General features: G+C 39.5%; 2 protein-coding genes across 2 annotated transcripts; one reads left to right on the forward strand and one right to left on the reverse strand. All coding sequences in view use genetic code 11, as the record gives it.

Moving 5' to 3' along the window:
• Positions 1-114: 114 nt before the first annotated feature.
• On the reverse strand, positions 115-1,884 carry EGR_04737 (hypothetical protein; the record flags this gene model as incomplete). The annotated part of the gene is made up of 1 exon (XM_024493986.1): positions 115-1,884. The coding sequence occupies one exon, from the start codon at positions 1,882-1,884 to the stop codon at positions 115-117; it is 1,770 nt and encodes a 589-aa protein (XP_024351551.1).
• Positions 1,885-3,250: 1,366 nt separating this feature from the next.
• Positions 3,251-8,508, forward strand: EGR_04738 (Zinc finger MYND domain-containing protein; the record flags this gene model as incomplete). Its single annotated transcript, XM_024493987.1, is given in 7 exon segments — positions 3,251-3,321; positions 3,825-3,876; positions 4,360-4,500; positions 4,517-4,879; positions 5,544-5,897; positions 6,788-7,083; positions 8,151-8,508. The coding sequence occupies 7 exon segments, from the start codon at positions 3,251-3,253 to the stop codon at positions 8,506-8,508; spliced, it is 1,635 nt and encodes a 544-aa protein (XP_024351552.1).
• Positions 8,509-14,138: the final 5,630 nt, after the last annotated feature.

A 14,138-nucleotide genomic window follows, 5' to 3' on the forward strand; every position in this document is an offset into this window, starting at 1 on the left:
CCTCGGTGAACCTGTAAAAACAAGTCTGGGCCTAGGTAGACAAACTACCACTGAAATGATATTGGAAAAATATATGCGTAAAAATAAGCTACTTTATTAATAATTAGTGTTTGTTTAGGCAACAGGGAACTCCCCCACACGGGATACAGTGTCCATTAGCAAACGAAATCGGAGTAAGTAAAGTTGACAGTCGTGCAGACTCGGTGCGTTGGGAGAAATGGTCATGGGATCGGGATTCGCTTCGTGCTCCCTTTCCGCCATTTTATACCTGTTTGAAATTGATGCAACGTCTGAGGAGAGGGGATCGAGGAACCTGGTTTTCAGTGTACTTCGGCCTTTGGCGTCAGGACGACTGAAAGCCAGTGCAACTCCATGGGAGATTTCTTTGATTTCGGCACTACATTCTAAAGCTGAAATTGACCTTGTACGAATATTGACATAGATTGCCAAGTTTAGCGCCGCCATTAGCCAACTGGATTGGTCGAAGAGGGAGTCATCACAACCGGGTAGTGGGTACTGGAATATTAGGTCACACATGCCTCGAAGGTAATCGAAATCGAATGGCAATGTGACACTAGACTCTCCCACTAGGTTCTCTGCGATAAGTAGATCGTTACGACGGCCATCCTGCAATATCAACAAAGTGTCGTTCAAAAAATTTTTGAATAGAACGATCATATGAGATCTTAGCCCACAATGAAAGGGCTTAATCGACCGATCCATGATACCGATGAATAATTCACAACAAGCGGTAATTGAAGCAGAAGACAGGAGAGCCTCGATGGCTAATACGCAGTTTTTGACCTCAACAGGAAGACTTTCGGATGAGATTGGATATTTTGAAATTGCTTCGAAATTTCTTATGAGTGAGATGGGAAATGAAGTCCACCAAGTAGATGGAAGACATCGTCGAAGCTTAGAAGCTAAGCTAATAAGGTGTTCTTGGGTGCGAATAAGTCGTTTAACATCCACCCTTGATAAAAAAGAGCCATCAGCAATGAACCTTTCTATCTTCTGTACAAATGATGAAGCAATACAAACAAATAATTTCAGTTCATACTCTTTCGTAAAAATGGTAGGCCAAAATGAGCAAACGGGAAAAGATGTCAAGCACAAGCCCAAAGCGTGTAACAATGCTATTTCGCGATCAGCGAAGTTAGCAGAAGCAGCAATAACATCTGAACAGTTATTCGAAAACTGAAGAAGTTCATAGCACCGGGAGTACAGGGGCGGGCCGGTTATTTGCAAAACGGAGATAAAAGATCGGAAAACAGGCATTGTATCCTCATTTAAACCTACGAAATATAGAGTCTCTGAAAAGTAATAAAGTACGTCTTCCGAGTAAATGAGAGCATCATTTTTGTCAGCTGTCTTTGAAAACATGCAGTGAAACAAATGGCTTATGCCGCGAATCAAAACATTAAGATATTTAGCAAATTTAGGACGAAATGGGTCATTAGCTCCCGATATAAAAGCGTGCAATTTAGTTTGAATGGACTTGAAGATAAGATGCGTGTTTAAGTAATCAGAAAGTCCAAAAGAAAGTGCACAATATTCCAGGAAAGGCATGGAAAAGGTTAGTACACAAAGAGAATTGCTTGATTCTACTTTGCTAAGAAGGATTAACACAAATTCCTTAGCACTAAGAGACTGAGATAGTTCAGAAACATTCGTTTTAAGTAGGTTTTCTAATTCAACAGAATGCTTAACCGTCGAATCATCAACTTTGCTCAAAAGCCACGATACCAGATCCCAAGGTGCACAAGAAGCAGAGGAGACAGCACTAGCGATAATATTTCGAACACCCTCGTAATTGTTTTTTGTCAATGCATCATTTAAAGCAGTGATAGCCTTAGCTGATTCGATTTGAACAATATCATCCATCCTGAATGGCAAACAACAAACTGACTTACGCTTACCGAGGGTAATTTGCACAAAACTCTACCCAATCACATGCTGCTTTAATGATATAATCAATAAAACAAAACTAAAAGCGGTTAAAACTACAGAAAATTGGCGTCTCCTGCATAAAAGTTTCATTTCCCTTATCACGCAAGCAAGCACGTATTTGTTTTTATTTATTTTTTTCAGAATTTGTTATATCTTGTTGAATTTATTTTACAGTGTTGCAGTAGTTGTTAAAGCAAAGAATGTATTTAAATTCACTTCTAATAATCCCTTGTGCTCCACTAACTATTAGTTTTTACTTTGCTTAAAAACAAAAGTTCCGTCAATTGACAGGAACTATTAACCACTCGTTCAACTATAGGGATACCTTTCTACTCGGGTTATACTTCCGGTTAACGGCATAATTTTCGCCTAGGGTTCCATTGGTGCGCATGTCTTCACACTCTTTTTGCTTGGTGGATCTTCCTCGGCGACTCGCTACTCTGCAGATCAATCTAGGCAAAAGAACTTTGCCTGATATTTTTATTTCGCATTTCATTTCACGACAAATACAGTGCTCAACGTCTTTAGATAAATGTAGCGTCCCGAGACTCTCTGAAGACAAAATAAGGCACAATACTAGTGCAGAATATATATTTAGCGCAGAGAAGGTGTCTGGGCTATTGGTATGGCCCAAAAGGCCAGCCCACCCAGAAAGGTACAAGGAGGCTAATTCAAAGTACAAAGGTGGCGTTTCACCAATATTGAGGGATAAACCACTATCGTATTCCATAAAGGTTGCTAAGCCGTGGTTCTAGGCATCACTACTGCTCCTCAACGCTGCTGCTAAAAAGTAATAAAATCTTTTGCAATGACACGTGTCTTTAAGGCTTCGTAAAATAGTCAAAGTGTCATTTTTACAGCTGCAAGCGAATATAATCCAGTTAAACCACTTTTTGGTCCTCTTTCTGATTGCCAAATTTAAAATTCGTAGAAGAGGGACCAAAACGATGTCTAGTTCTGGCAGATTCCCGGTTCCAGGTCCTGCTCAGGATAAGCTAATTAGGCGAAACCAGATTTTGGAAATACCAATTTTTCCCTTGTGATAGGCTCCCAATATTTGCCGGATTAATCCTTAGGTCACAGTTTCCCTCATTTTATTATTGCTTTTAGATATGTTTTACTCACGGCGTGATTGATACGCAAAGGTTCATTACAGTACACCGTCCTCCTTATGCATATTATCTGTCAGAGGATAGGACGTTCAGGAATCGCTACCAGGCATAACTCATGCGCTATCTCAAGATAAATATTTCTTTCACAAGATACAGATCTATTAAGCCTCCTTTTACTCTGTCTTGCGATGATTTTTTTGCCCGCACGAAGGCCCATCAAGGCCAAAGCAGAGAAGTGGTGGTATATACCTCCGGATTGGTGAGGCGCCACTTTTGTACTTTGAATTAGCCCCCTTGGAACCCGCTGGGTGGTCTGGCCTTCAGACCATGCCAGTAGCCCGGACACCTTCGCTATGCTGAATATATCTATTCTGCCCGAGCATTGTATCTTCTTCTGTCTTCAGGGAGTCTCGGGACGCTACAATATTTATGCTTAACTACAAAACAAACTTTAAGAGCTCTCCTGCCCCTCTTTGACCTTTTGATGTGTCTACAGCCTTTTAGTCATTCTGTACGCTTAAAGTGGACCTTTTCTTGTAGAGGATGAAGTAATATTGCCTTAAAGAAGATTTTGAATGCCTCCATTTAAGTTAAAAACAGAGGTGATGCTTAAGATGGCAAATCTCTTAAGTGTCAGCACAAATTTAAGTAGGACTCAGGTTTTTTATATTTGCTATAACAGAGCGCATGTCGCAAGAACTCTAAATGGCATTAATTATGAATTTGTGTTTATATAGCCCAATATATTTTGCGTTGTTATAGCATAGTAACTTTTGAAATTCGAATCTATTGCCTGATGGCTGGTGAATTTCAGGTATGGATCAAGAAGTAATCATTTTTAAGAGAAAAGACGCAGACTATTACAACCATATCACTATTGATTTCGAGGCTCACAGTTCGGGGCAATATAAGCGTTGATCTGTGTATTTTTGAAAGAAACAGCTGTGAATAGCTTCCCGTATCCAAAAGTTAATTTTGGTTCAGTCAGTTCATTGAAACCATATAGGTAATGAAAGGGTTATAAAGTTAGTACAAGTTTGCCTAATTTGATTGGGCCGGCATTCCATAAATAGTTGGTTTTGTAGTGGAGAGATGAACTTTGTTAAACTGTTCCTTTAATATCTTTTGAAAACACTGCAATTTGTCCAGTATTCGCGCTTATCATCTATATGAACAACATTTTCTAAAGCAGTACAACCATATGCATAAATTTAAATGTACGTGCTGCATAAGAACATCTATGACGGCAGCACTGTTTAGGCATATAGTATTAAAGCTACCATTTGGGTCATTTTAGTATATTATTTTTCCGGCTGAGGCAGAGGCTTTTGTTGAGTTTCTTGCGGACTTGGACTATGACTGCTATGGAAAGGAGCAGTGGTACAAACAACATTCATATTTGGATAAGCTTAATATGCAAGTAAATTTGAGTTCCTTTGTAATTACTTTTGAAGGCTGTTGCTTCAGCCAGGTCAGGTTCGGACGAATTTGTGAAAGAGTTCATCATCTCGCACCAGAAAGTTGGATTCCTTATTCGTGACTTAGTTGCAACCGAATTATGGCATCGAAAAATTTTCAAACGGCTCATGAAATGTCTACCCGAAAATTTACCCACATTTCCTTTGTATGTTACACTCTATCACGAGCTTGTTCTGGCAAACATCTTGGAGACTGTCACCTATCATACTGACGTAGTCGATTGCTTAAATGATGATGCTGTGGATTTGTGTGACTGGTGCCATCGAGCTCTATGTCGTCTCGCCAATGCAGTATCAATTAAGGAAAAGAAGGCAAATATCCGAATTCTCAAAGATCAAGTGGGTAACAGATCAACTCTTACTAAAATAGGGTTGTCACGTAAGAAGTGCAACCAAGCTGAAAATAACAATCTTGGCAATCTGTGTTGCTACTAATTATTACGGTCATATTTTTGGATTTCGTAAACATTTCCCTGGTCTTTATAAAGAACCGCCAATAATTTTAATATAATCCAAACTCTTTCCTAAACTTATTTATGCATAGCTTGTGTTGCGGCATTGATTGCACTAAAATTTTTATTAGATTAAAGTGGTTATTAGTCTCATGCATTTCCCCATATTTTTGTACACCTTGTAGTTATTACTTTGTGAACCAGTCAGAAACTACAAAGCGTGCAATAAGCAATTTTTTGCATTTAATACCTCTAGATGTTTGAGTTTAATTGCTTAGCAGGTGAATTTGAAGACATGACTACTGATTAATCAATTTGAAATCATTATGCATTATTCCAACTCACTACTTTTTTTCTACAAGGTTGTTTAACTATTCTTCAGGAATTGTTTGCCAAAGTTTACTTTAGAAGAAAAAAGTCAATTGATCTATGGATAATAAGCATATCTTTAAAAATAAACGGGTCATCACTGTTTTAAATATGCAATTTGTAATGACATTTATGGTATAAAGTGCATCCTCTGATAAAATTTGCCTTTGTTCAAACTACAGCCGAAGCCATCGGAGACGAATAAGGAGGAGTTGCAGCGACAGACGGATATTTTCACCTATGAAGTGGGTATGAAGGCGATCTCATTGACACGCCACTTGATCGAGCACTGCTGCGGTGTCTACGCTGATACCGTGGCCTCATCCACGACGATGGCACTGAGCATGGCGCGGCGGCTGCTACATACGCACGATTTTCTCTGTCTTCTCTGCCATCTCATCGAGCTTGCACCATGGAGCTGCGAGGAGGCTACCACTTCAATGAGACCGCTCCGATACCAGTGGCACGAGTCGGGCTGCTGGGTTTCCGAGACTGATGAGAAGAATTGGACTTCTGTGACCAAATCTGAGGGGCAAGTAAGTCGATCCTTGGAGGATGTCCTCATTTTGGTGTGCATTTCTGTGTACTGCAGTTTTGATACAAATTATTTATATAGCCAGAAAAACAATACAAGGAAACTCATTTGCAGAAAGTAAACTAGTGTTACCACACTTTTTTTATTTTGAACAAGAAATTTTCTAAATAGACTACCAATAAGTCCAAGACCTCATTAAGCAAGTGGATTGTAGAAATTCACTAAAATGAATTGTGGTGGATGGACCCATCCACTTCTCGAAGCATGAAGTCCTATTAAATGAATGCCTTTTCTCTTGAGATGGGGAATTTAATATGTTTTCAAAACCGTAAGCATTTGTGTCGTATGCGCTTGACAAATCCATTCTAGCCAAAAAATCGCCGCATTTAAGAGAGCTATGCCCTCAATAAGTTTAAATGAGCTACAAATTTATGTTTTCACCAATTTGTTGTGCAAAATCGTGAAGTTCCAAATGCCAGAGAGAAATCATTGTAGTAGTGGTTCGATCGCTTTGTGGCAACGGTGCTGCATAAATAAACTACGAGGGTTGAGGCTTTAGGAGTTTAAGTCTAGAAATAATGGATATAACACTTAGAGAGAAACTAATACCTTGATAGGACGCTGCGTAGTTGGCGTAGGCTCTTTAACTCATTTTTCGAAGGAAAAGGTGGTGTATATACAAATTAGACACAAATACTTAAGTGTTACTCTTTTATATTTTTTGCAGTATCAAAAATGATGGCTAGATTAAGTCCAAAGTATTGAATGGATATGGAATGTTTAGTTTATTATCGTAATGTCGTTGAATGCGTTCCTAAATTTTCCAATTGAACCCGGCAATACGATCCACATAAGGTGAAAATTACTTGGGTCGGGTAAATTTGGGCGCAGGTGTGGCTGTCGATCCACCAACTGCTCTTCTCGGGTGTGATGGGCGTGGTGAGCTATGAGGTCGTGGGGAGCAGCGTGAGGCGCCAGGCGCTGCTGCGTCTACGGCCTTTCCTCACGGAGGCACTCATCGACGTGATCCCGGTGCTGGGGCACCTGCGCCGCTTCCTCGAGGAATTCGCTGTCTCCGAGGTTGCTGCCGTAGCTCGATCTGTTTCCGCCGTCTCATCCGCCGCCGCTGTCGCTCAACTCTGTCACATCGAAGACGTCCCTCAAATCCACGACGGCATTCTGCACAGGTTTGGCACCTTCTAACCTTCCACATCACTTCATCATTTAACTTCTTTTTTCATGCTTAAATGAATTTGCCATTCTAATACAATCCGTTATGGCAACATTTATTAGAGCTGCATGGCCTTACTGCAGTGAAACATAGTCGAAGTAAATGTATTGAACTTTAGCTTTAGCAAATGAGGACATGGGTGGTTTTGACTTGGCTGTCAACATTACTCATTAAATCGGGTCAGGAAATAATCTTGGAATCGTTAAATGGTCAAAATATGCAATAAATTAAAACTCTTTGGGCTCTTTGTGTATCCTTTCAAAATTTATTCAAAAATGCGAATCAAATCTTCCATCCTATTAGAAATTGGAAAAATTTTGCGTGTTGTCTTCTTCCACAAAGCAATCAAAATTACCAGGACATACCTCAAGACACACCTTGGAAAAATGAAACGCAAAATGAATTAGGACTGCTTTTTTAGTTTAGGGGGCGAAAGTTAGTCGTTTATGCGCAATATGGCCTAGATCCACTAATGCAAGCGCTCTGATGCGTAGCGTGTGCCCACTTGCCTTCATTGTTACTCCAATATGCTTAACAGTACACGAAGAGTGGAAAAGTTCGGTTTTTGCCTTACTAAAAAGTACAGGTTATAACCGTATATTCCTTGTGGTATAAAAATTTTTGAAGGTCTTAATGACACTAGAAATACAAATTAGGTTGGCTACTGAATTGTCCAAATCACCTCCGAAGAAGTACGGTTCTAGATAAAACTAGTATTGATGCACAAGAGGGCTTACTGTTAAAATATCAAAAATGAAAGTTTGACCCATCAAAATGATGCTTGAAAGAGGCTGCGCAGTTAGCTTTGCAGTTAAACTAAATCTCGTCCTATTACAGCATGTCATAAACACTTGGAAGCATTGAAGAATTGGGGCAAACTACTCTTCAAATATCCTACCAAAGAATAAACAATGACAGTTTAAATTAAAGGCGCTTATGGCATTTAAATAACAAGAGTTGATTTTGACATCACGGTATAGGAAAGTTACATTAAGGGTACTTACAAGTGCATAAACATTGCAGATACAAGGGCAGGTGGGATGAAGAGGTTAGTGATTTTCTGGAGCGGATTCAGTTAAAAGAAAATGCAGAGGCAGCTCAGCGCGCGGCTTCGAGGTGGGCGGAAGCCTTCTCGGAGGAAACAGTAGATGCCCTCTTCGGATCCACCGGCAGTGGAAATGCGAATGGGCACGGGGATTCGGAAGCAGTATTTGAGCATCCCCTACTCCGCACCCCACGCTGTGTTATCTGCGGTGAAGTGGCCACAAAGCGCTGCTCTCGATGTCGTCAGGAATGGTACTGCCGACGGCAGTGCCAGGTGAAGCATTGGCCGCGCCATAAAAGAGCCTGCGACATGCTCTTTGCTTCCAATACCGATTGATAATTGCTACTTATGGTTAATAAGTAAAAATCCTGGCCCACTGTGCAACGTTAAAAGAAGTGATATTTGTAACCATAGATGACTTGACATTTTATTAATATATTGAAATTTGGTTTTCATAGCATTTGTGCGCTCTTCATTAAATAATCTGGTGCTGCTAATGATTGCTTAGAAACCTTAGCTATTTAGTTGATTTGACCAAAAATTGACGAGCTTGCGATTGGTTTTGCTTAATCAATTTCGTAAAATAATTCCATCATTGCAAGTGACATCTTCAATTGGCTATTCCTGGGTAAAATTACTGATTCGATGAGTACTGGAGAAAATGCGGACTTTTCTTTTCAAGGTTTTGACGTTTTGAGTAACTACATGTGATGCGGTTGCTAAAATTATACACTATCTTAAAATAAGCGTAAATTCAATCCAAATTGCTCCATGCATTGTGCACAAGTAACCCTGTAGGCTGGCAAATTCCCCTCATTATTGGAAAATCACTCAGTTTATATGGCTACTTGAATATGCAATATGCTGCAGCGCAACAGGACTTTTCTGTAGACGAAAGAAGACATAATGCTCGGGCAGAATAGATGTCAAACGCACAGAAGGGATTGGGGCTACTGGCATGGCCCGGAGGCTAACCCGCCCTGAGGCGATAAAGTGTCGAAGGCCCAGAATGGTCCATTTATCCGAAGTAAGAGCTAAACAGCCAATACATTACACCCCTATCAATAAGAATAACATAGTGCGGCAACCCGTTTAATGGCTCCTTTCCTATGAGAGCAGGCCTAGTATGGATTTATGCACCTCATAATAAGACGCTTTCATCTTAAAACTAATCCAGTGAAAGGAAGTTGTTGTATTTTTATGAGTTGTGAAATAAGATGATAAAAGAATGTCTATTTCGATTACAATCCTACATGCTGAGAGAGTTTGCTCACTCAATTGGGATTTGCTCTAATTAATGGGAAGAAGGAAGGGTCTCCAAAAATAATAAGAACCCGAGAAGATTTAATTATTTGGGTACCACGTGTTTGTGAGACTCTGATTCTTTTAATATAAGGACACGTTAGGTAGAGTAATGCATTTTAAATATTCCCTAATTTTATTCTAATATTTAAAATTACAGTCACATGGGTGAATTACTTTCGAGGTTTTTCCTGTTGGTAGTATACCCGGCGATTTTAATTGTAGTAGTGTCGATTATTTAGGTTCACATATGAGATAAATACAATTAGGTACTTTCTTCCATTTGCAACGTCGTTTACAAGTAGGTACCAACGTGTACAGTCAGTGCTGTGGTGTAAATTAGCTACCTTTGGCCCGACAAAACAATTCACTCGCATTTCCAATATTTTAAATGACCAAGGAGTAAAACCACAATCCTTATGCTATTCTCCAAAATAGGATCAATTATTGTGACAACTTCAGAAATTAGGACAAATTTATTACCAAAATAGGCTCTAGGAGCTTTTCACCTTTAGCAGGTGGCATTTGTACCGATTTGCATGCTTGATTAAAACTGAAATGGCGTCACAATTTTGCCGTAACTTAGTGAATACTCTTTTGAATGATAGATAAGTCGTATCATTTTCCAAAAGTAAATGGAAGCATCAAACTAGCTTGCCTTTTCCTTTACCCTGAGGCAAAGGGAATACGGTGCTAAACCAAATCTCATGACCCTTTGGTAAGTGTACACACGAGTAAGCCATGAATTTGAGGAAAAGCAGGACGTGGATTTATTTAGCCATTTAGTATGGTGGAACCTCGTCACCCACACATACATGGAAACCAAAATGTTGTAGGTGCGAAGATAGGAAATTGCCCTCACTTTAGTGATTCATTCTACACTCCACGAATCTGCAGGTCTTTTCAATGTTTACAAAATCTCATTCTCCAATCGGTGTGACCATTGTCTTTAAGCTGCTTTTTTTCTGTAATTTGGTTAATTGCGGTTGGGCCATTTACGCCTGCAACTACAGTATCTGGACAGCTAATTTTTTTTCGTAGCCTCGATTACAAGCATGGTATTATTATTTTTACGATGTATCTCCCTCTCTCGTTGGCTTATTTTTTATTAAAAGGTGCTAAAGGATAACTTTTAGGCGGAGCATTGGTATCAAAATGATTCTTTTAAAGAAAAATGGACTGTAGGGTTTAAGAAGAAAAATGGTATTTCACAGGGTTTACCGTGCTCTTAAACACTCACCATGAAAGAGGCAATTAAACTACTGCCTGAGTCATTTTGTCTGCCCCCAAAAAATTTGTTCTAAAATTTAACCAATTTTTCTAAAACATTGGAATTCCAAATGCTTAGATTTGAATTCATTTGAGTGCTAATTAGATTCAAATGGAGCGAACTGTAACCAAAATAGATCATTACACCAAGGTGCAAACAATAAGTTGAAAAGCGGAGGTGTAATCCATTACCTGAGTGGGCTTTGTTCCCCACCTATGTCGTGTGTAATAGAAGCATTCTCCACCAAACAAATCATTTAGAATATTGAAACAACCACCACAAAAGTCATAATCAACTGTACCGAAAACTCAGCATGACATTTATCAAACTGGAAAAAAATAATGTCTTGTTCGCAATCATGAGCTCGGTTAGAGCTTGGATACGCAATTCATTAAGTGTAATGTGCTCAACTGTCCAGTTACATACTGTAGACTGTTACAATACAGCGGAGCATTAAATATGCAGTTTGAGGGAACCCGACAGTAAAGCCCCTAAAAGACAGCCTCTTTTAATGGAATGTGGTGGACTGAAATGAAGTAAAAGCGCATCGTTTCGCCTTACACGTCCCACATGTCACTTTCTTAAGTGGAAAGGACCGTCTCAGTTAAATCAGAATGTCAGGTTGCCAATGGGGTTACGTATGACAGCTAAAAATTTGTTCATATTTAAAGCATGAGCATGGCCAACCATAGAGCATGCAACCCTCTCATTAGTCTCACCTAATTTCCCTTCTAAAAGGCAGAAGAACTGTCATGCATTTCAGTAATTAATCTTACTTTGTACATACTAGAATTGGATAAGGAACACACTTTTATTAGTTAAGAAATGTATAAGCATTTGTAGAGGCATGAAAATGTTTAAACTTAATACATGGGATTTTTCTTACCAAAAATTTAAAATCAAGTTTTGACATAGAACGGACAACTGTACTGAAACGTTGGCTATAAACTGGCTTATTTTCTGGAAAACCTTTCAAGCATCCCGGTGAAGGTATAATAGAGGAGCTCCTAGGTGGCCCCTTACTTGACGTTTTCTTAAAGTTAACATTAATGCATTAATTTGTAAGGTGCATTATTCCATAAATCCTTGGCATAGCGGTTAAACTTGGCTCTTCCAAGGGCGGAGTAATGTGTGTTTTTTAAGAGATGGAAATGCTAAGATTCCGGTGGTTTTTAAAGATTAGTTCTAAAGCTTCACCTTAGCTTACGGCAATTTTATTTAGGCTCTGCATGTAGCATAAATCTTTTACATTTTAAACCTAGGAATACTCGCTAGAATGAAAGGACTGGTTAAAATCAGAAATGAAGCTGAGCTTTGATTAGGATTAAAACAGAAGTGAAGATTGCTACATTAATGGAACTGCTAGATTTTACTATAGGCCGTATGATATTTCAAGTACCCGTATTTCTGCACCAAAGTGAGTGCCTTCACGGTTGGTAATGTTTCACAGCGCTTTCTTGAAGTACACTTTGGTGTTTTGATTCCTCTACTTGATGGTGAATTCATCATGCATTGTTGTGTAGTGGTTTTTATTCCATATTCGGCTACAAGGTTACAGTTACAAATACAAGCACTGCTTAGACCTTGAATCCACACAAAGGGCTGACCCCCATAAACACCTTCAAGTGCATTCGACTTGAGTGGATATTTGTGTAGTATTCACAGAATAAATAAATATTCATATTCTATGAGGACTGAATTAAATGCACATATCCGGGAAGAAATGCATTTGTGGGGAGTGAAAAGCTACCATTTGCCACCTGAAATCAGGTCAGGAATTGCATCTCCCTATGTCAAGCAAAGGGGCTATTGAGAGGCATTTTTTGATTTAAATGTAGGTACTGACTGCTTAAATAGTCAATTTAGGCGTTTTTCTTTGCTAAAAGTGCAATTCCTTGCCTAAAATGCAACAAAACGGTATTCCTTTGCATCAACACATTCGTCTACTATTCGTGAAGAACCGGGCGACTAGTTATCCACATGATTTGTGCAAGAGTGAGTGGTGCAACATTTGCTGTTTGATGTAATTAATCTAAATAAAACTGTAAATTAGTTCGAAACATGACTTAGTAATAATGAATTCTTTGCATAAAAATTCAAGTTCTTCACGTAATAGTTTCCGCCTACACCCTGACTAAGGTGTACTTCCTGGCTCGTTAAGTTTGGTGTCCTTTCCCAGTGTTTTCATGGTTTTTGGTTATAAACTCGCAATAAACGAGGAATTAACTCACATTCATGTAGATTTTTTTGCTATGCGATTTTCTAGTTCAATAACGTTAGCTGTAATAAACTTCCACCTCTGCAAATGCCCGTCGTGAAGCTTGGCAACCCTCAGCACACTATAAGGCAAAGTGGTTCGTTCCTGCCTTAGGATTTCATTCAGATCGCTAAAGTTGATAATTTACAAACCGAAAGATGAAACCAGACAAATTGTAAAAACTGAGTCCGCCAGTTCCCGCCATTCCCCTCTGCATGACCTTTCCAATTTATGGCCATGTGGTATCACCAAAAACAGCAAATTTGTTCCACTTTACCAGAACTCTGCCATCCCTTTTCTTGCTTAAATTAAATAAACAATATATTTGCCAAGTTTCGTTGAGGCTAAGCTCCATCCACTCACCACTTGCAATAGCGCTACATTGAAATGGCATAACTTACTTCGCGCACGCATATGACCGATTTTCGCATTTTAACCATGAACCCATATGCGACGTTTCTGCAGAAGTGTCAACGTTGTTCCATCATTTTCAAACATCCGAATATTTTACGGTGTTTATTTAAATAGGACTCTGTATTGATCAGTTCCAGATGTAATACGATAGTGGTTTATCCCTCGGTTCTGGTGAGGCTCCACTTTTGTACTTTGAATTAGCCCTCCTGTACCTCTCCGGGTGGGCTGGCCTTTCGAGCCATGCTAATAGCCCAGACACCTTCTCTGCGCTGAGTATATATCCTGCCCGAGTATTGAGTCTTCTTTCGTCTTCAGGGAGTCTCAAGACGCTACACAGATGCTGAGAATCTCAAAAAGTAGTTGCTTAGGAAAACTGGAGTAAGAGAGGTCTTTTTAAATGGGATGCTTTTATGCTCTGATTGCTTTCGGTAGAATAGAAGCTAACCAGGCTTTAGGTGTGATCGTCCGTGGTGTTTTCAGCAATGCACTGGACTGAATGGGCCATTTCATCAGTATGCATTTAGCTGGCTCAGTGTTCTCTTCGTCTACCTCCCGATCCAGCCCTTTTGATCGTCAAGGCAAAGTGGATGAAGCCATCTTATATTAAAATAGCATGGGGGAGGCTTACAGATCATCCAAGTTCGTGGGGAAGATTCGAATGCGTTCCTTCCTCGGAGTCGGTGATGTCCATTAATCCACGGAGTTTGTGGAGGCTAACTGCAT

This window comes from Echinococcus granulosus (assembly GCF_000524195.1).
Source record: "Echinococcus granulosus chromosome Unknown EG_S00031, whole genome shotgun sequence".
In the NCBI taxonomy this organism is placed as follows: domain Eukaryota; kingdom Metazoa; phylum Platyhelminthes; class Cestoda; order Cyclophyllidea; family Taeniidae; genus Echinococcus; species Echinococcus granulosus.